Source organism: Melitaea cinxia, chromosome 21, assembly GCF_905220565.1.
Source record: "Melitaea cinxia chromosome 21, ilMelCinx1.1, whole genome shotgun sequence".
NCBI classification, from domain to species: domain Eukaryota; kingdom Metazoa; phylum Arthropoda; class Insecta; order Lepidoptera; family Nymphalidae; genus Melitaea; species Melitaea cinxia.
The window spans coordinates 2,245,815-2,268,596 of NC_059414.1; the positions used below are offsets into that span (position 1 = coordinate 2,245,815).

General features: G+C 33.4%; 1 protein-coding gene across 1 annotated transcript; it reads right to left on the reverse strand.

The window, feature by feature from the left end:
* Positions 1–947: 947 nt before the first annotated feature.
* LOC123664014 (organic cation transporter-like protein) lies at positions 948–15,053 on the reverse strand. The gene is made up of 5 exons (XM_045598643.1): positions 14,861–15,053; positions 6,063–6,512; positions 2,278–2,685; positions 1,735–1,978; positions 948–1,394 (listed from the first exon to the last, which is right to left on the reverse strand). Exons 2-5 carry the CDS (start codon positions 6,458–6,460, stop codon positions 966–968), a joined length of 1,479 nt encoding a protein of 492 aa, XP_045454599.1. The 5' UTR covers positions 6,461–6,512; positions 14,861–15,053; the 3' UTR covers positions 948–965.
* Positions 15,054–22,782: the final 7,729 nt, after the last annotated feature.

Consider the following 22,782-nt stretch of genomic DNA (forward strand, 5'->3'; position numbering starts at 1 on the left):
GTTCGCGTAGAAATTGATAATATTTACCAAAAAACTATTAGTAGACTAAAATAGTGTATAAACATTACATTAAAACAATTTACGACCTCTTTGTTTTCGACATTTATGCTCTACCTTTGTTGCGCAAGCCTTACCAGACTGCTCGCAGAGGTTCTTTGTCAAACAGTCACGCGAAAAACAGTTGCCTTTTAGGTCTTCTAATTACTAACATATCAAATACTAAAATCTTCTCTAAAAGACGCTGCATCTTATGGTATAAGTTTTATTCCGATCGGTTTAGTAATTTTCGCTGTATCAGCAAACAAAAAGCCAGCTCTCCATTTATTAGTATATATACTAGCGACCTCTGTCTGTTCATATTTTTTTACATGATAAGTAATCACCCACATATCATATACTAAAGTCTTCTCCGAAACTATCTTTTACTTCTTTTAACTATCTCTCTGCCAAATTTCAAGCTCCAGTTCCAGTTCAGTCCATTCAGTACCAAAAATGTAGCATTTTATAAATATATTCGAGAGTCCTCAGACCTCCTTAGTGCGGCTCGGTATCGTGAACGTCTACTAACTATAAACTACTTTTCTGTCCAGCTTTATGCAGGTATCAGTTTTTGAGATCTCGTGATGAGTAAATGACTGAACGATTTTATCTATACACGTTGTACAGTCGTAACCTAACTAACTTTCCTTTATATGGGGGTTCTGAAGGTGTAATAGATTACGTTACACGTGAAAAAAAATCTAGCCCTATTTTAAATATGACTATGTTTAAATAAATGAGCTACCTCAATAGATTAGCTCTACGTATTCACGCCTTTAAAAGGTAAATTGTTACTAACTGACGAATACAGTTAAAGAACTGCGTATTGGAAGGTATTCTTTTCCTCGTAGGATGTTATTTATTGTAAATTATAGCCGTGCTTACGCGCTTATTGGACGGTCATCAGAAGTATCTTGTAAAAAATATTACGCATTATTCTTTTCTACCACTAAACTGTCAGGTAGCGCAGTACCTTTTGTTTCTGGTAATATTATACAAACTAAAGCTCCAATAATTGGAGCAAACCCAAAAAAAACAGTCGGCATCCAAGATATTGTTAAATTTGAAAGAAATGGGGCTATCATAGACCCCACTCTCATGCATGTAGAGCAAGCGCCCATGCCCATGTTCCTCACAACGGTGGGAAATAATTCTGATGTGTAAATATAAATGCATGTAGCAACTACAGACACGCAGCTGATTCCTATGCATCCCAAGGTTAATGTCACCCAAAATATATTTGAAACTAAGGCTAGGCTCAGAACACAAAGTCCACCTAGTGTAAAAAAAATTATGACTGTAAGCTTGCGTCCGAAATGTCTTAGCAGCCATATTGAGAGCAATATAGATGGCACCTGAAAAAATGGATGAGATTAGTTCACTTGTATATGTACATATAATTCATATGTCAATAAACGTATGTAATTTAGTAATATAAATTTAAGTGCCCACAATAGTTATGTAAATGCAATCATATAAAGTTGTTCCTCTACTCATATGAAAATACATCTAAAGTGCAACGTCAATATAAGTTCTTTTGTACGGGATTCTCTAGTATTTATAATTTTATGAATACTGCCGAATAGAGCCAAAATGTAAATAATACAAAGCATAAACCCTATAAATTATTTGGTATTTATTATATTACAATATACGTTTTTTTTTAACATAAGAGAAATTGTCTGAAAATATAACCTGAATAGCACCCATTGCAGCCACAGTCAAAAAGGGATCTGGACTGGTCTGACTGATGTACTGGTTGAAGCCGTAGAATGTCAGGCCAGTGATCATCCATATAATGCACGAGCAAACGGTCTTGACTAGCAGAGTACCTTTGAAGAGGTCGATGTAGTTCGGTTTGGCGACAGTGGACTGTAATTTAATTTCTGCTGACATTTTCTTCAATGTTTCTTCCACGTTGGATGTTGGATATCCGTTGCTGTAATTATGAACAGTATGTTTTATAGATAAGATAAATGTAATAATGTAATGCATGTAATTTATAGAAAATGTTTTGTAAAAAAGTTAAACAAAAAAGTGGTTTCTAATTCCTATAAGAATTTTGTCTTTTTTTAGTGAATTTTTATTATTTTATATGTTTCAGCTTTGAAATAAAAGTTATTTTTCTTTTCAGATATAAAGAATTTCATTTTTCCTCGGTTTTATTTTTATTTAAGTTTTCGGTTTTTTTTGTTTCTTATTTTACTTTCACTTTTAAGGAGATTTTTAACAACTTACAATTTAGCAGCTTTTGTTACTAGTTTAGTGGCGTCATCAACTTTTCCAACACTGACGAGCCAGCGTGGTGATTCTGACAGTATGAAAAAGTAGGCTAAATATATAGCTGGGGGTATTGCCATTGACAAGGAATATTCGTTCCAATTTCTGTAGAAATACGCGAATACAGGCGTTGTTATGTGCCCAACAATGAACGGCATTTGAAATAGACAGCCGCATATTTCTCTATATTTCGGTCCAACAGTTTCCATGACAATCACGAAGGATATCACCATTGTCCCCGCTGTCGATACTCCGACGAAAAATCTTAAGACAGTAAAAGTTATATAGTCAGTAGCAAATGCGACACCGAAACCAAACGCGACGAGTCCCACAATTGACGCCAAAAATGTGTTTTTTCTGCCATATCTGAAAATATAAATAAATTTTTTGATGGAAAATTTGTACTCAAGGTCTTATTGAAAATAAACGTTATTCTTTAAAATGAAATAAAATTTAAAGCAAAAGTAGGATTTTAGTAGATTTATTCCATGTATTTTCTGTTTGGTTTTAATAAATGTTTTACAACATTTATTCATATACAGACAAATTCTATTGTTAAATAATGATAGCTAAGTCTCTTCTCACGAGTTGTCTCAATATTTATCCATTACTTCCTTATCAAACTGATAGTTTTACACTACAAATTCAGATGTCAGTCTCACCTAATCTGTTTCGCATACAATATATATCTTTGCCTTGCAAGTAGATATTATCTTATTTTTGAAAATTGACTTTATTTATACAAAATATTAATTTATTTTTGAAAATTGTTGAATGATGATGAAGAACTTGATGAAGACAGCATAAAATTCCTAATAGTAAGCACTAACAATATCTCTTAAGACACTTAAAAAATGACGCCCAAATAGGGTGTTATGAAATTTTTCTCTTTATATGTAATTAAAAATCATGGATGAAACAAAGAATGGTTCAAAGAATGGAAAATTTACATTAAAAAGAATAGTCTTTTTGTTCACAAATAGAAAAGTAGTTAGCATTTTTCGGTCATACCTACACGGGATCTGCAAGCTTATTCGGATTCTCCTCCTATCAGAAAAATATCTTAAATATCCTTAAACATTAACTCGTATTATTAACATCTATACCTCTTATCAATGAACTGTTCGGGGGAGCTTATCCAAATTCTATATCTTAAGTACAAGATCTCAACTGCGTATCAGATAAGTTTGACATATAAATTACGAGTATAATATCGAGGTTTTACATATTTACTACTCCTATCCCTCCTTGATATATATATAAAGATATAGGAAGGAAGAGATTCTTTGATCAAACCATACATTTTGTAGGACAAATATTTTTTCGAATAATTTAGATAATTATCATCAGATTTAACAAAAAAACCCCAGTTAGTACCTAAATTTTTTTTGAGAATCATCAAATCAACATATTTTATCCCTGCTACCCCTATTACCATTACTACCTTGGAACTTAAAAAGCCGATCGATGGCAGCATAACCATCCAACTGCTGCCTTTGAAATACACAGGCCGAAGACGGGCAGCAGCGTCTTCAGTGTGACAAAGCCAGGCCTGCGGTCACCAACCCGCCTGCCCAGCGTGGTGACTATGGGCAAACACACATGAGTTCACGCCATTTTTGGCGCGAGCTTGTGGAGGTCTATATCCAGCAGTGGACTGTATTACGCTGAAATGACCTCTATTACCTACCACAATCGAGAGTTTTCATAGAAGAAATTGTTGGGCATCTCATAAAAATGAAGCTACTCACGGAAAATTAGCTTAATTGTAATCAAGTGGAAAAATGTACCCGGGATCCTGGACAATGGCTGCTTCAAAAAAACAACCTTGAAATAAAGCGATTTCATTGTATTATATTTAGTAATTAATGTTTAGAAAATAAATATTTTAAATTGCACCATGCCTGCCTATTTCTTTTGCTTTTACTATTTCCAGTTGCTTATAACTTGGACGTCTGTCTCTATTACAAGTGATAAGAACAATTCAAAAGTAATATGCCTTTAGTTATAAGACAGTAAGTACACTGTCAATAAACAAGATTTGCAAGGATTTACTTAAGAGGTAAACACTTTACACGAGATGCATCAAAGTCAGCACCCGAAACCTAATCTTATCAGTTAAGATTCAAGTGAATTTTCAAAAGAATCGCATATTTAATTTTATTTAATTTATCTACAGATGAGAGCTGGTATCTCGACACCTAAGCTGATTCTTTTTTTTTATTATAAGAGGGACAAACGTGTAGACTGTAACCTCTAATGTTATCTGCAGCAGTGGAGAAGTTTCGGGTGCATTGCCAGCCCTCAGGAAAAAGATGTTTGTACACACGACGTTAAAAAAAAAGGCAAATTGTAGTGCTTAAATTTAAAAGCTAGTTGGAGATCAGAACTAGAAGCGATTTTCACCTATCTTCCTACCTATCGTTCGGTCGTGTCTATTTCGCGTCTCAGGCTACATAGGCCTTGAAATCAAAACACGTGTTTTATTAACTCGAGATGGAAAGTCCTAATTGACGTTAAAATCTAAGCTGATTTTGAATTAAAATTTAATTGTATAGCAAGTAAACAAATTAATTATTTTTTGGAAATTTTGAACATTCAAGAAAAATTTACTCAGGCTTAAACTTTTTACTTTAAAATCGACTTTGCGAAGAAGGGATTTCTAAAGTCGACCGATCTCGTGCGTGTTTGTTTTGTATGTACATCGATGTAACAAACAGTAAATTGTAAGGCGACTTTGAGAAATATATTATATATAGGTACATTTTTTATAAAAGCACTTTTTATTTAAAAGTTCTTCTAGAAGTAGATATATTTTCACTAAATTAGGAAATGAAAAAATCTTAAAAATAGTAAGTATACGACGATTCCTTCGAGTTTTTTGGCCGATTAGCATATTAACTGACAATGTGTGGTAAATCTCGGTGAAAACTAAAACTGCAGAATATCACAACGTATATAATATTATATATACAAATGAAGCAGTATGTATCTAATAATATCGACATGGATAAAGTGGAGCGTATCCTATATCTAAAAATGGCAATTTATTTAAGGCTTGTGTGTTTGTGGGTTAGGAGCCATTCAAGTATTACGTAAGCAGAATTTTAGTACGTTTTAACCCCCTCCCATCCCTTGTCAGTGAAAGTCAGCATAACCCTACCCCCCTATACTTATGTAAACATTCAGGGTCAAATATTTATTTAAGAAAATCGTTAATATTTATAAACATATTTAAATATTTTTAGCATAAACGATATATATATTTTCTATTATTTAAAATTTGGTAAATTCAAATTAATTGTTCTCTGTCCATGGCACTTGAATCCATGACCCTAGTTTGACCCCTGAGTTTTCGATGATATTGGATGTTTGCTGATCGATGTTGTGTGTGCGCTTACTTTCATGTTCTTTCGTTGTAATGACATCGTTCTCTTGGAACCATTTGACATCGTGGTGTTTGTCTGAAGTTTGTTTTATTCACATCAGTTCTTTAGCACAACGAGTAGCCACTCTATGTAGCTTTTGCTTTCATGTAGCCATATTTGCTTGAACTTAAACTTACTAAATTTTGTAAATAAAAAATAAACAAGAAATAATAAATAAATATTGCTGACATAACCATCATCTAGATCGTCGGCTCCCATGTCATCAAAAATAAGCATGCTTACGTAGTACTTGAATAACCACTGAAAGCTTCTTTAATTATTTAAAATTAAGAAACCTAATACCATACCACTTACCTGTCAGACAAAAATCCAAACATAATGCTGCCAAGCAGAATTCCAAACTGCAAAATAGTCTGAGTGAAGCTGGCCATCCAGCTCCTGTCGCATACCAAATCCCATTCTGATATTATTGTCCTCCCAAAAGGATATGTGTCGTACGAATATTCCAAACAATCGCTGTAGCATGTCATATTCTCACCGACATTTGTTGAATTGTTGCCAAAATTCGAGCACCAAAATTTTAAGCTCGGCGTTAGGAATATAATTGCCATTTGTACCCATCCTGATGACAGTTTGACCAGGGATACCGCTAGCATTACTAGTAGCTGCCATTTGCCAAATTGCCCGATCAAGTTCGCTAAGCCATCCTCTTTTTTGATTTGTGGTGCTTGTGATATAATTTTTTGGACCATTTTCGATATTTGTTTCTCGATTCTTATTTTACTCAACAGGCATTGTTGCTATCTATAAAGATGTGTTTTTATCTTTGTAAATATATATATGCAATGTAAATAGTGTATATCTCGGACAACAATAATCGGATTGGATATCGTTAGATAAAAAATTGTTATTTTAAATATTTTAAATTATGCAGCACTTTACGTATTATAATGAAACAACTTTTTGGGATTTTATCGCGGTTTATTAAGTTTTTTAGATGCCCAACGTTTCGAATACTTTACAGCAACTATAGTCACAAGAGGACTAAGTCTTAAATAACTTAATAAACCGCGATAAAATCCCAAAAAGTTGTTTCATTATAATTACTGACATTTGCGTAAACATTAGAAAACTTTTCGTGTTTTTAAAGTCGTGTACATTATTTATCATACAGGTAAAATCAATAAGTCATATTAGTTATGGAATTGATGAGAAATCCTTAAATTCGTAGATATGGATATGTATATAAAAACAAAGTTATGTTATTGATGTGATCTTATTTTAGATAAAATTATATAGATAACTGAGCTAGGTCACAGCAGTAAGTATCCCGCTCAGAATCTGAAGCAGCCCGTCTGGGAAAGTACCTCACCTTAAGATCACAACTAAATAATACCGCTTTTAAGTTCTTCTGTGGTGAGTAAGGTGACTGGGGGGGATTGGAGGTAGGGTCGGCAATACGCTGCTATGCTTGTAGTGTTGCAGGTGACTATAGGCTACGGTAATCACTTACCATCAAGTAAGCCGTGCGCTTGTTTACCGACCTAATAGTAGTATAAAAAATCGATAATTTCGTTGACTTTCAGCTAAAAATAGGGTTTACAAGTATTTCCAATTGAATGGTGATTTTATAGGTTGATAGAAGATATTTCTAGGCATCGTTTAATACAATGATTATGTTAATATTAGTGACATAACCACCTTTGCACTTTGTTAAGATAAAATAATGTTATTATTGATATTTTCATTCGTAGTTGATTTAACTTGAAGATTGACTATTATTGATCACAGGTGTAATTCTCCAAAATGTACGGAGGCAAAAAGTTTATGGTGGTTTAAACATATAAATAAAAGTTGACTTTTATTTTTTGGTATTCATTTATTGAAATGTTTTTTTTATTTGCAAAAATATTAAAAACAATTGAAGGTTAAATTTATGACATACCTCATTTATTTTGTATTAACTATTAGTCACTGAGTATTTGATTAGCCCTAGTTTAAAATTGCAAATCGTTCAATATTAAAAAAAAAAAAAAAAAATATATATATATATATATATATATATATATATATATATATATATATATATATATATCGTAACATTGAATTAAAAAGAAAGCTATTCATAATAATATAAAATGTCAAAATTGCAGTGCCCTTGCAGGTTTCTTATTTGAACCTAAACTTTGTACATAGTTATATGTAAATATAGTACAATATTAGGTATATAAGATACATTGAAACTGAAAATTGTAATTAAAAAATAACAAATTACTATTATAGCAATTTAAAGCAATATTTCAATAAACGGAAATAATATACGTTTCCATTTGAAAATCTAATGACGCAGATTTTGATATCAAATACACTGTTTGAATCACAATCTGTGTTCAGATTATACAGATAATTGTATTGTTATAATTTTATCTTAAGAATAATTATTGTCTAGACGACGTCGAACATTGTTTAAAGAGACTAACACTACTACTATTATAATTTAATATTTAGATTGTACATGCTTAGTAATAATATAATAGTTGGATTTATTTTAACATATTTATTTCAAGAAGTATATGCCTAATTTTTGGGTACTAGCTGACTTGGCAAATCTTATACCGTCATATTTATTGGTTTTTTTTTTGTGAATTTTTTGACTTTTGTTGTAAAAACTTTATCTGGACAGTTAAGAGAGCTATTACACAATCGAAGTGCCCAGTTTTCGATTAATTAGACGGCGCATGGCAGCGATCAATACAAAGAGCAATACGGTAAATAAAAAGTAATACCCAAATTGGATTATTATAAATAAACTAGTTGAGCTCGCGACTTTGTCCGCTTGGAGTTTAACAAAAAAGTAGTTGCAGTTTGCAGTTATAGTTCGCAGATATAGTTCGCAGGGTTATAAAATAAATAAATTTCTAAAATAAAAGTAACCTAAGTTGCTCCTTATTACATCAGCTATCTGCCAGTGAAAGTCCCGTTAAAATCGGTCCAGCCGTTTCAGAGATTAGACGAAACAAACAGACCGACAGACAGACAGACAAAAATTATAAAAAATGCTATTTTGGTATATGTACCGTGTATACATACATATGAATTTAGTTAAAGCGGTTATTTTCATATTACAAACAGACACTCCAATTTTATTTATTTGTATAGATAAATAAATATCTTATACATACATAAATACATGGTCGCCTGTTCCTGCAGTAAGCAACTTAATGCTTGTCTTACAGGTAACAGCCGACTGTTATAACTATATATTTTTTTTTTGATAAATATACATAGAAATAATACATATATAAACATATAAATACAAATATTACACCCAGACTCAGGTGGGAATCGAACCCGCAACCCGCCGAACAGAAAGCAGGGCCAACAACAACAACAACTGCGCCAACGGGCTAGTCTATTTGTTCAGAAGCTACGCGCGTTCTAACATTTTGGCCATTCGTTTTTATTTTTAGAAATAGATTGATATGATTAACTTTTTTAGACACACGTACACAATAGATGCTAAAATAAGGTCTATCTATGGCGAAATCAATTTTTCATTAGTATCTGATAAGCCTATCTTACATACCTATTACGGTATGCAACATATACAAAAGTGTACGTTGTTTATTCCATCACTATCCATTTAATATAATTCAGATAATAAATAATCTAGATTAATAAATAAATTCTTTATTTGGGCCAAATACTTACAATTTCTCAACCGGCCAAACTTCGTGTTAATCGGCGGAATCAGTGTTGGGCATTGGCCTCTTTCTCCATATAGGAGAAGGATTGGAGCTTAACCCAGCTTGCTACTCCACTGCGAGTTAGCGGATATATTCCCTACTATGAACAACGATTGCTATCAGGTGTAGGTATACGATAATAATTGGGACCGACAGCCTAACATGTTCTCTGAGGCACGGTTGGGAGACCCACAAGAACTGACAATTAAACCGGAAAGAAATACACAAATATCATAAAATCCAACCCGCAAACTACCGGTTGTTGGGTCATGGACATAGGCCTCCACAAGTTCGCGCCAAAAATGGCGTTAACTCATGTGTTTTGCCCATATTCACTACGCAGCGCAGGCGGGTTGGTGACGCTGCTGCCCGTCTTCGGCCTGTGTATTTCAAAGCCAGCAGTTGGGTGGTTATCCCGCCATCGGTAGGCTTTTTAAGTTCCAAGGTGGTAGTGGAACTGTGTTATCCCTTAGTCGCCTTTTACAACACCCACGGGAAGAAAGGGGGTGGCTATATTCTTTAATGCCGTAACCACACAGCACATTGGGTGCGTACAGGGAACACGCACCGATACACCAGAGCCATTATTAATAATAAAAGTACTCTAAAGTAATATTGTGTTTTTGTTGTAAGGTAGCGAGAGCTCGGGACGGCAATAGGGTCGTGATGGACCTGGTGTTGCAGATGTCGGGTGCGGTAACCGGCCACCATCAGGTGGACCGGACGCTTATTTACCACCATAGAGATATAGAAAAATCACACATTTAATTGTTTCAAAAATAGACTTAAAATACATAAAATTTGCATTTGCACTTATTACAAAATCTCGTCCTTTTATGGTGATATCGAAAAAAAAAACTTTTAGTATTCAATTTGACGTTCTTGACCCGCAATGAGTCGACGATTACGTTATAATGCATGCTATATTTAGTGAATATAACCTTAAAATTATTACGAAATATTGTATATTATATACATCCAATCATCCAATCAAAATTGTCGATTGTGCAAGTTATTTGTATTATTGTTTTATTTCTTTTGGTTATATGTGATTGAGATCGGGTGATGTTCGTCGTGGTTTGTAAAACTGATTAAATGCGCGAAGTCATATACACCCATAGATATCCATACCAGAATTATGTGTCGCGGATCTCAAAACGCACACAACACAAATACAAACCTCGATACGATATATCTGTATGACTATCGTAAATATAATATGCGTGGGGATCAAACCCGCAACCGCCTGTGCATCGAACACATTCATGACTACTGAGCCAATGCATCGTATTGATTATGATTATTTTGCAATTATATTTGGACGGTTGTGGTGATAAACGTAAATAAATAATTATAAATATATTGATATATATAATTATTTATTTACGTTTACCTTTACGATATCTAAAACTATGTTGTTGGATGTGTGTATATATATATAAAAGAAATACTTATAATTAATAATTTATTTGTTCGGATATGGATTTATATAATGTCTATAAAATAACCTACGCAAATAATGCATTATTTTAGAACAAACTCGATTACCTTAAAAATGTTATTTAATTAGCCTTAAAATATAGATATATGCTGCCGCAGACTTTTATTTAAACTTTTAATGACGATCAATTCCGTCATACGATTTTGGGTAACTTTGATGTTTGAATAATCAATTAAATAGGCATTATTAAGTATAGCTAAAAAAGTACTAATCAGACCTCGATCAAATTTAAATGGGACTGTCTGACTATCACTAGTTTCGATTAAAAAAATTAACATCAAAATCGGTACCCACACTAAAAAGTTATGACGTAACACACATAAAAAAACAGTCGAATTGGGACCTTCCTCCTTTTTTGAAGTCGCTTAAAAATAGAATTTGAAAAAAGTGCGCAGGTCTGAGTATTTGTAAACTTGTAAGTTTGTACGTAAGAAAGAAATCATCAACTAGTTACATAAGTTCCAAATATAGACATACATTCACATTGAACATACATACATTGACAAATCATCAATCATAATCGAAAGAATAGTCAACACCATAATAAATAAAAGATAATTTATGATTTCAAAAACGTAACAAAAGTTCATTGACCGGTCAAGGTGAACAGTTTTTACTACACTATTGATTTACAAGATGTTCCATACATCTTTATCTAGTTTCGATAATTGTCAGATTGCGTAATGTTGGTTGGTAGACACCTTCACGACTTTTATCGGTCTAAATAGACGTCCCGTCTCGTAATCCACGAGAAGAATGTTCCAAAATATTCTATTGGCATACGTTGCGCGCCTACTCCTTCTCCTTCCTCTACCTCTTCCTCGTCTTTGTAAACTGTTTGTGTTAGATTCGTGAGTTGTTTAGAGAGAGGGTGGTGTGTCTGCTAACTGCTGTGTGTCTCTGACTGCTGATAGTTGTGTGTTTTGTAAAAGTGGGTCTTGTATGTTGTGTATGAAAACAGTATCTCCATGCACTTCACTGAGTATTATTGTTGTATGTGTGGCTGCTTGCTTTTGAAGAATGCTGATGTTAATATTGAAATCTAGCTGTTGCTCCGACATTAAAGTCGCCAATTTACTATGAAAATTTCCTACCGAATTTTGGTTTCAATTATTATTATTTTTTATTACAAGTCGAATTTTTACACCACATCACCAAAGCGAAATTAAGAATTAAATTAGCAAAATATATGTAGCAAAATATATAGTTTGCGTTTTTAAAACATTATTTTGAGTAGTTAAATAAATAAACACGTTACTATGTAGTCGTATTATTACCTACTTATAATTGTGTTGACTCGCAAACTACATCGACAAGTAATACAACGTAGGTAGATGAACAAATAGTCAAGTACATACGCATTATCAAAGATTACTCCAAAAGTTGTTCACAGATCTCGATGAAATTTAAATGGGACGACATGATAAGCATCCGCTTTCGATTAAATTAAAAATCATCAAAATCGGCACAACCAGTAAAAATTTATGCAGATTTTCAAGGGTTTCCCTCGAGTTCTCTGGGATCCCATCATCAAGATCCTGGTTTTCTTATCATGGTATCTATCACACTTAAGATATTTACTTTCCGAAAAAAAAAGAATTATCAAAATCGGTTCATAAGCGACGAAGTAATCCCCGAACATACATTTAAAAAAATCGGTCGAATTGAGTAACCTCCTCCTTTTTTGAAGTCGGTTAAAAATATGGTAGTATAAACTTTGTCGGGTTAGCTAGTGAGCAATAAAATGGTATAATTCATGATTTATTATTATTATGCTAGATGTCACTCCACCCGTTTAATATATAATAGACACATATAATATAATTAGGGATGTAACGATACATGAATTTGCCGATACGATACCGATACCGATTATCGAGAAAAATAATCGGCGATACCGATACCGATACCGATATCGATGGCTTAGTAATAAATACACCCAGTAAAAAAAGAATGATGTACTTTATATGCATAAAACTTACTTATTTTACATAGAATAAGTAGACACTCCATTCTGTAGTGTGGCAAAAAATGGAAATTAAAAATAATAAAAAAAAGGTAAAATATCATATCAACATTTATTTGGGTAACATTTATCAAGGAATCAGATGCTACTTCTATGTTTTAAAGGAAACGGTATTTTATTTATCGTACGTAACTGTATTACAGTCCTCACTTCACTCAAAAACAGACAAAATCATGAATAGCGGCGACGAGACGTAAATTCGCCGAAAAACATTACAATGCTGTGCCAAAACTAAGCAAATACTGACGAGTGACGACCGTTAACCGCGTTGCCGTTTGCCGTGGCGCGTCCTTCGCCCCACCCTCTGAGACGGAGTGGCAACGTGGTCGCGAGCGCATCGTTCTTTCCGCGCGCTTTTCAAACTGTGTATCGGCTGTATTTAAATCGGCGATGCCGATATATCGTCCTGCCGATTATATCGGCCGATATATCGGTATCGGTATCGGTATCGTTACATCCCTAAATATAATATATACGTATATAATAATACAATAAATTTACATTACAAGCACAGCTTCAAGATGGCGATTCACCACAGGGATGCCGCCGTCATTGAGAGTGTGCTCGAAATGTTAAAAAGTGTTGGGGTGTGAAGACAACATTACAGAATTAATATATTATAATAAATTGTAGCACACTTATTTGTACCTATGAGTAAATTGTAACTATAGTGTAATGTAATCACAGTAATCACAATTTAATGTAATGATAAGACTTATAAAAATAGGACTAAGGATTTAAAAAAAAACTTACTAATAATAACATAGCTAAAGTGTATATTTTAAGTAGGCCAAGTAGGTCATAAGTGTACATATACGGTAACTATAAAATAAGTGTACATATATTATAGATAGCAAGTAAGTGTAGGTATATATACACATAGATCATAATAATAATAATAATGACAATAATAATTAAGGTAAGGTGCAATAAAACAAAAAACAATAAAAATTACAATATTTAAAAAAAAGTAAAAAAAAAACATCTATATATCTTTTTGCATGATCAATTAAGTTAGCGTAATTTTGGTCGGTGGACTCACGTTTGCATTAGGGACACTATAGATAGAATAATTAGCTACAGTAGTGTACCAAGTAACGATTACTAACAAAAATAAAAATTGGAATAACAAAAACGCAGGCATTTATATATATTATATAAATTAATATAAGTACTTACATATATAAATATAAGCGGGTCAATATTATCATTATTTAAACTAGTTTGTCAAATTCGTATATATTTTAAACAGGTACAATTGGGATAATTCAATACTTTTACGTTGACAATTTATATTGACAAACCTATAATTGGATTGATAAACGAACTCGTTTATCGCTTAATCTCATTACTGACTATATATTATGAAACATATGCATTGCATAGATACATTACGAAAGCTGCAGAACCACATAAACACCAAAACACCGTTATATGTAAGGTAATTTTGACTAGACAACTATTAAATAAATTAATAAATTAAGTACATAATAATTATTTAATTAATGTATTTATTATACGTAAATATTGGTTGTTGAAAAAAACCCAAATTATTAATTAGTAGGCTAATTGCATAATTTTTCGATTTTTCATCACTCCTCTACTTTCAAAGGTACTTCGCTTATATACAACGTATATAACAAAACTTGGTAAAAACAAAGAAAGAGTTGGACCATAGTTTCAGAAAAAAAATTATGTCTTTTATAGAAGTACGAAAAATAAAGTAAAATATTTTGTAAAAAAATGAAAGAACTACAAATTGATATCAATATCACACATTCACAAATATATAATAAAATAATAAACATACAATAAGTTTTTTAATTTGCATGTTGTCTATTGAAATGAAAGTTTTACTGCGCAAATAAAATATACTCACCAATTTTTGATTGAATGTTAACGGCAATGGAATCTCAAAGAAATGTCAAGTAAACCGAACAAACCAAGCACAACACAAAAACTGAGGCGAATGAGATGTAACATTTCGACTCACGCGAGTTACATTGCTGCAGATAAACTATCACCGTCGTATTAAAACAGACTATTTTATTAACAGTTTTACAATCTCACAACAAATCTTAATTTATTAAATAACATATTTTATTTTTGAAGTAAAACCACTTTACGCACTCTTGACTTGGAGAGTAAGCTGGTGAATGCGTGACGAAAGAGTTACGAAAAGTGTGATCGGGCGAGGCGAACGGAAGTGATTAATTAAGTTAGTGAAGGTAGTAAGAAGTTTTGTTCACAATAATAGAAATAAACGTGACAGAGGTTCGTGGTATGTTTTATTTCAATGTCAAGATATATTAGTCCTCGATAAGTCCTTGCTATGCTAATTTTTTTGTTACATCGTTAACCGAATGGATGGCCACATCATCTGTAGCATAATAATGAATCTTCACAAGGGCACTGCGATCTGTTCATCTGAAGTTTGTTTATAAAAGTATATATATGCATATCTCAATAGCAGTTTAGCGTGTATTTTAGATATTTTATTTATTTTTATTTTACTATACAGGAATCCAACACGTGTAAAACTTTACGCTTTATTATAAAAATTAACGGTATAATATTTTTATTATACACTGAAATTAAAGGATAACTCACACGTCTAACTAACACGTCTTTGGAAAATTTTATTATAAACAAGAGAAGGAAAGAAACATCTATCTGTATCTATCTTAATCTTTATACCTGGTGTTTTACGGTCTATGTTGCTTTTGATGCCGTATTTTACAATTTCATTTTTGTCAAAACGGTTCATTAACTTTCAATAACAATCACTGTATTTTTGGCTTTATTTAGTAATCTACTACGAGTATTTCAATTGTTTTCTATCAACATCCGTGACTGAATGTCAATTGTTGTTAAAATTGTCAAGTCTGTGTTTACTGCATGTGGTTTTGTATTAAGTTATTTGTATTTTATTCGTCCCGGACCCCAGACGCAGAATTTTGGAATTGAAGCACTTTCAATTTTTCGTCTACCTACGTTGTATTATTTACTTGTCGATATAATTGAAGTCGGTTTTTTTCGTTTGCCTGCAAGCACAATTATGTTAAATGGGATAGCGTTAAAAGTGTTTAGGGTGAAATTGATATTCAGAAATATTCATAATATAAAATAAAACCTTTACAAAAAACACTACCATGAAAGACCAAACAACAAATTAAAAAAAAAATCAAGAACTAGAAAATATATATAAAATTAAACTTTTTTTTTCAAACTGTGTTGCTTATATACTATCCGAAGGAACTTCGTTCCTACTTGTTGTCCCATAACACCACATATTTTTTTTAAACAGATCAAAAAATAAATAATATGCCCATTCTATGATAATCTAATTTGACAACACACAAAAAAAAAATAACATTAACGTACTATCTCCTTATGTCGGTTTTACTGTCAGTAATTTGTTCGGTGTGCCAAATATTTACGAAAAAATAGATAAATAAAATTGAATTTTAGAACACGAAACGTCGCAAGATCAACACCGAAATGTCTTTATCGTACACATAACAACACTTTCTTTTTTAATTTTGAATTTAATTCTATAATATTTAGTTCATGTATTTGTTTTGAATGTAATAATTAAGTCGCATGTTAGATATACGAAACGTGTAATTTACAATGTAGGAACAAATATTAAAATAACATTCGACGACGCGTTGGCGCAACGGTCACAGCCCTGACTGTTGCGCTAGCAGTTGTGGGTTCGGTCCCACCTCACGACAGACATTTGTTTTGGTCGTATAGATAATTTACATGGTCTGGGTATTTGTGCTTGTGTTTTGCGTGTGTTTACGGACCCTCGACCCGGAGGAGGCTCGTTGAGTGTGAAGCGTTTATATAATAAATAAATTCCCACTCATTTGTTACAACTACAAAATTCCATATTTAATTCTAATATTATATCTTAATAATTTCTTGGTTCGCTATTATTCTAAATTATACTTTATTTATGATAGGCTTGTTCAGTTAAATCTTATACTATTAAACGAGCAATTCTTGTATATATATATATATATAATTTGAATCTCGGAAACGGCTCCAACGATTTCCATAAAATTTAGTATATAGGAGGTTTCGGGGGAGATAAATCCATCTAACTAGGATTCATTTTTAGAAAATGACGTTTTATCCCTGTTTTTAGGGAGTGAAAAAATAGCTACAATATCGTTAGAATACGAAGGTAAATTTCGCAACTGTCATTAAAGTTGTAATAGCTCGGTGGGAAATCGGCTGGTCGGGATCAACCGAGGAGATCATGGTTCAAATCCCAATGTCCCTGATCAATTATTTTTTTCCTTTTTTTTAATTGCACTCGTTATTTTAAAAAATATATTATTCATATTTTATAAATATGTAATTCGAATTTAAATATGAATTCCAAAAAACACGATTTACTAAAAATACCGAGCTAGGCTCGGTCACCCAGGTACTTAACATTAACAACGATATAAGATAGGTGTGGTGAGGCCTAGCTAAAGATTTGCGTTTTGAATGTCAATTACTTTTATGGTGAAGTACTATCAAAATTAAATATAAAATTTCAACTTACCCGTAAATAAAAACAAGAAAAACATTTTTATAAAATTACTTAGTCGGCCTTAGGCGCAATCCATAAACTACGTCACAAGTTAAGGAGGCAGGGGGGAGAGGTCTACTAGTAGGTACGCAGCGAGCGTCCTAACATGTCGCGATAGGTTTGATATTGGTTTAATATGCCATCTTATGATGCGCATAGGCCTCTTTCGCCATGTAGTAGAAGGATCAGAACCGGTGCTCCAATGCGCGTTGGCGAATATATTCCCTACTATGAGTAACGATCGCTGTCAGGTATACATTATAACAACCGGGACTGACGGCTTAACGTGCTCTCCGAGGCACGGTGGGGTGACCCACAAGGTCAGACATCGAAACCGGAAAGAAATATTTTGTCAAATATATTGTCGATGTTTTAGGCCTTTCTACTGCTCGCACCACTACACCAAAATGGTATTTTTATCATCTAGGCCTTATTACTGGATAGGCCTTTTTAGCCGCACCAACTATAAAATGTTTGGAAATTTAATGTCAGAGACGTTGACTTATTAGAATTTAAACATTTAATCATACTGATATTTGTTTAGCTCAACTTCAGGTGTTCAAGGCGTTAAGATTATAATAATAAAAATGTTGGCCTACTTTTAAAGACAAATACAATTAAAACGTAAAATGAAATCACAGCATTTGTATAACATATCTGTCTTAAATTGGAGAAGTAATTTGCTCATTTGTTTGAATGCTCTAATCCCATAAGCCATGACGTGTACGTTCCTTTTTTAGTAAAATATATAATGGGAGTAGAATTTTTGGAGTGCCAAGCTGGTAATTCAGCGTCCCTTACAAAAATAATTCGAAAGAAATTTTAGTAGTAACTATGCTACTAAAAATTGGGACAACCCACACAATTCGAGCATCTGTCAACACCATAGTGAGGATAGGTGAAAGATAACCATAACTTATAGCTTATTTCCAAATATCAATATTTGTAATTTTAACTTTTTTATTGTATTTTTTTTTTTGTATTTTTTTATTCATTATTTTCGAGATGACATAAAAAGGTAGAGATTATAAGACCTCACTTTATTTTGAACGTTTGTTACCACTACTTAGCCAACCAAGTGTTACCAAGTGTAGTGACAATAATAGTGGTAATTTTAACCTATCCACCATGGCGTTTGCAATGGTGGCAAAATATCCAACATGATCCATAACAAACATTGTATATATTACATTTTACATGAATAATAAATAATATAAATAATATTTTTAGTAACCATAAAGTTTGAAAAACCATTTTCAGCACTTACATAGTAATACATAACTGTAAAACTCTTAAAATGTTTTTAATCGTTGGAATTTTTACTTGCCTGTTTCTGCATATTAGTCCAATTAGCTATGAGCGCTAGAGCTGAGAGCTATGTAGATATTTTCCTGTATCGACGAAGGTAAGAAGATTTTAAGGACGCTATCACATTTTGAACTCGCTTAAGTTTAGGTATCTAAATCGTAACACAATAACATTACGTGTACGCACACATTGATACCGCTTTCTGCTCGATTTTGTACCGACGTAACTAATCTTGGTACTTGAAAGTATTAATTTTTAATTTTACTGATATTGATTAGTAAATTTAGTTGTAAGTTTAAAAGTCGAACTTGGTAACTGTTACTAAGTACCTACTATTCACGAAACCTCTCTCCTAATCTGTTTATGACGATGTCTTAAGTCGTCGGGAGTAACTTAGGCTATTTTTATTTTACAAATTTATTTATTTTATAACTGCAAACAGAACAATGACTTTTTGTTAAATTCCACGCAAACGAAGTCGCGGGCACAGCTAGTATAAAATAAACTAGTTTACCTGATAGACGTTGTCGCGTCTTAACTATGAATATTGAATTGGAATTGGTAGAGTTAAATAAAAAATATTAAAAATGTGTTATAACCAATCTTCTGTCAATTCTATGTCAAACGTCATTAGGCTGCATCAAAAAAGTTTATATTCTCCAAAAAGCTAAGGTTATTAACCGACTTCAAAAAAAAAAAAAGAAAGTTACTCAATTCGACCATATATACGTTTATGAACCGATTTTAATAATTCTTTTTTTTTTGTTGGAAAGGAGATATCCCAAAGAGGGAAGGAAAATTAATTTAATTAAGTTAAAATTTAGAAGGTTAATTTTTTTTCGTCTAACAAAACTTAATAAAAAAAGAATAGAACCTTTTAGATCACGTTATTTATTCACTGGTTCAAATATCATTATGTACAGCTATCAAATCGATAAAAGATAAAGAAGTTTACGCAGACACGACACGACTTAGGATCTTTGCGAATAATAATGAATGTATTTTTTTTTAATATTTATCGCAACTGTAACTGTTTAAACATTTATTTTGTGTTATTTATTTATTTGGCAACGCCGTTGATTAGGTGTTGCAACGATCAAGGTGACTATAAAACAGGTCTGTTATGATGTCGTATCCCCTGCACTGGTTTGCATTTGATTAACTACGTACTTTTTACCGATTCATCTTTGCAGAATCTATATTCCGGATCGGTGGTAACTTCACTTCTAACTATTATTTATTTATTTATTTATTTATTTCTTTATTTATTTATGTATTTATTCTTAATTTATTATTCTATTATTATTTATTATTTACTATTCTATTTAAACAAACAGAATTTTAATTTGTGAAATAGCGATGCAAAAGTATTGAAGCTTATTTGAATAAAGTAAAGTAATAACCAAATCACATTATTATGAGGCATACAGGAAAAACAAACAAAATGCTTAAAACCTTCTAAATATAATGATTTTGTTCATGTTTTGATGTTTGATAGCGTTTCGATTATAATGCGAATTATAAATTAATATGACGTACTAGCAAACTATATACCTTATCATAGAGTACTTCGAAATGCAAAGTATTAATCTAACAGTAAAATTATTTTGTACATCTTTTCTTGGAACCTTTCAAAACATACTTTTATGACAAAAATAACAACATGTGTAGGCTCATTTTGTAACAGGCATGTAAATAGTAGTAAATCATTCATTATGAAATAATATATTTAGGCGTAGCTTATTAACAGTAATAAATCAATTTATATATATGATACCTCTCTGGTGAAGTGTTGCGTGTGCTGCGTGGGCACCTAAATACGAGCTTACGGGATCAATTCCCGTTCGTAGTGAATAATTTGTATTTGTACAAATATTTATTTCCGGTCTGGGTGTCGGTCCCAATTGTTCTCATAGACACCTATTAGCGATCGCCAACCCGCAATAGAGCAGCTTGGTCGACTAAGCTCCGATCCTTCTCCAACAAGGAGAAGGGCCTATAGAAGTAGAATGTTACAGGCTGAACCAAAGCGATATATGAGTCAGTTATAGAACTACAATACTTACAACAATATAGAACCACAAGTGATACTTAAGTTTAACGACATTACGACAACGACGCGTTTCTGAAGCACGTAGAGCTTAAATGGTCTTGCTTCAATGTCAACTCATGAATCGTTTTATATCTTGGATACGATTTTCAGCTATAAATACACCCACTTATCTTACCAAAATTAATTGACTGATAATATAAGAAATTAACACCGTCCACATATATTTTTTGAAGTAAAACTTCTTTAAAATCGTGATTTGAAACTCGATGATATGAAAATGTGTCACGATAAAGAAATAAATACATAAATGTATCTATAGGGGTTGGCGGATATATTCCCTACTGTGAGTAACGATCGCTATCAGGTGTACATGATAACAACCGGGACCGACGGCTTAACGTGCTCTCCGAGGCACGGTGGGGACACCCACTAGGACTGCACAAACACCCAGACCACGGCAAACTGTATGGCCAATACAAATATTTGTCATGTGCTAATGGGGATCGACCCCGCAACCGCCAGCGCAACAGGTACAATCCATGGCTGTAACCGTTGCGCCAACGCGGAGTGTGATTTACACTAACACATATTTCTTTTGATTTTACAAATAGGATAACGTTTGAACATTTATATTGACAATAATTTCATCTATTTTAAAACTATAATTGTATTTGCTTGCAAACGAAAGAAATCTACTTTAATTACATCGACAAGTAATACAAGCCGCTTGGCTCTGCGTTCCAGTGAGTCCAGTGTGGCGAGTTGATATTTAGCTGAGCCATCCCACAAGTGACTACAATATTCCATGCACGATCGGATTTGAGCTTTGTATAGCGTAAGAAGCTGTTTAGGCGTGAAATATCGCTTAACCTTATTTAAGATGCCAAGCTTTCTGGCCGCAGTTTGCGCTTTGGACTCAATGTAATTGCCAAAGTTGAGGTTAGAATTCAACTCTATGCCAAGGAGGTCGAGGGTATCGGACACAGGGTCAGGTGTACCACGGAAAGTAGGAGTCAAGTTGAAAGGACTCCGTTTGGTGGAGAATAAACAGGCCTGCGTTTTGGCGGCGTTGAACGTGACCAGGTTGCAATCACCCCATTGGGATACTTGCCCCAGTATTGAATTTGTTCGTTCCACCATGGCCTCTCTCTGAGAACGTATTACGTCCCTGCTGTCTTTTGCGCTGGACAAATATCTCTCAACAATCGTACTGTCATCTGCGTATCCAACAATGCCTGGTCGTAGCATGTCGTTAATATGGAGCAGGAAAAGAGTTGCAGAGAGAACAGAACCTTGAGGGACGCCGGCGTTTATATCTATCAGGTCAGAGGAGCAGCCGTCCACGACCACTCTGATCGACCGTTCACTCAAAAAGTCTGAAATCCAGCTACAAAAGTCAGCAGGGATGCCGTAAGCAGGAAGTTTGCTAAAGAGACTTGCGTGCCAAACCCTGTCGAAGGCCTTCGAGATATCTAGTGATACAGCGAGCGCCTCACCATGTTTCTCAATGGCTTCGCCCCAGCAGTGTGTGACATACACCAGAAGATCTCCAGTAGACCGCCCCTGACGAAAGCCGTATTGGTGGTCACTGAGGAGTTCATTGTCCTCTAGGTAGTTCAGCAACTTGCTGTTAAGTACCTTTTCCATGACTTTGCAGAGCATGGAGGTGATGGCGATTGGTCGGTAGTTGCAGGGATTCGCTCGGCTACCCTTTTTGGGCACTGGCTGCACATTAGCCAGCTTCCAAGATTTTGGCACCGTTCTAGTTTGAAGAGAGAGGCGGTACAGGCGCGTGAGAACAGGAGACAGCTCAGGTGCACAGGCCTTTAGGACGCGCGCAGGTATACCA

Bases quoted from the DNA above. Each gene is read 5' to 3' on its own strand.
- LOC123664014 (XM_045598643.1), bottom strand. From the start codon at position 6,460: ATGGTCCAAAAAATTATATCACAAGCACCACAAATCAAAAAAGAGGAT. The intron at 2,686-6,062 runs GTAAGTGGTATG...TTATATTTTCAG, and splicing joins TTTGGATTTTTGTCTGACAG to ATATGGCAGAAAAAACACAT. The intron at 1,395-1,734 runs GTTATATTTTCA...CCATTTTTTCAG, and splicing joins CTGCAATGGGTGCTATTCAG to GTGCCATCTATATTGCTCTC.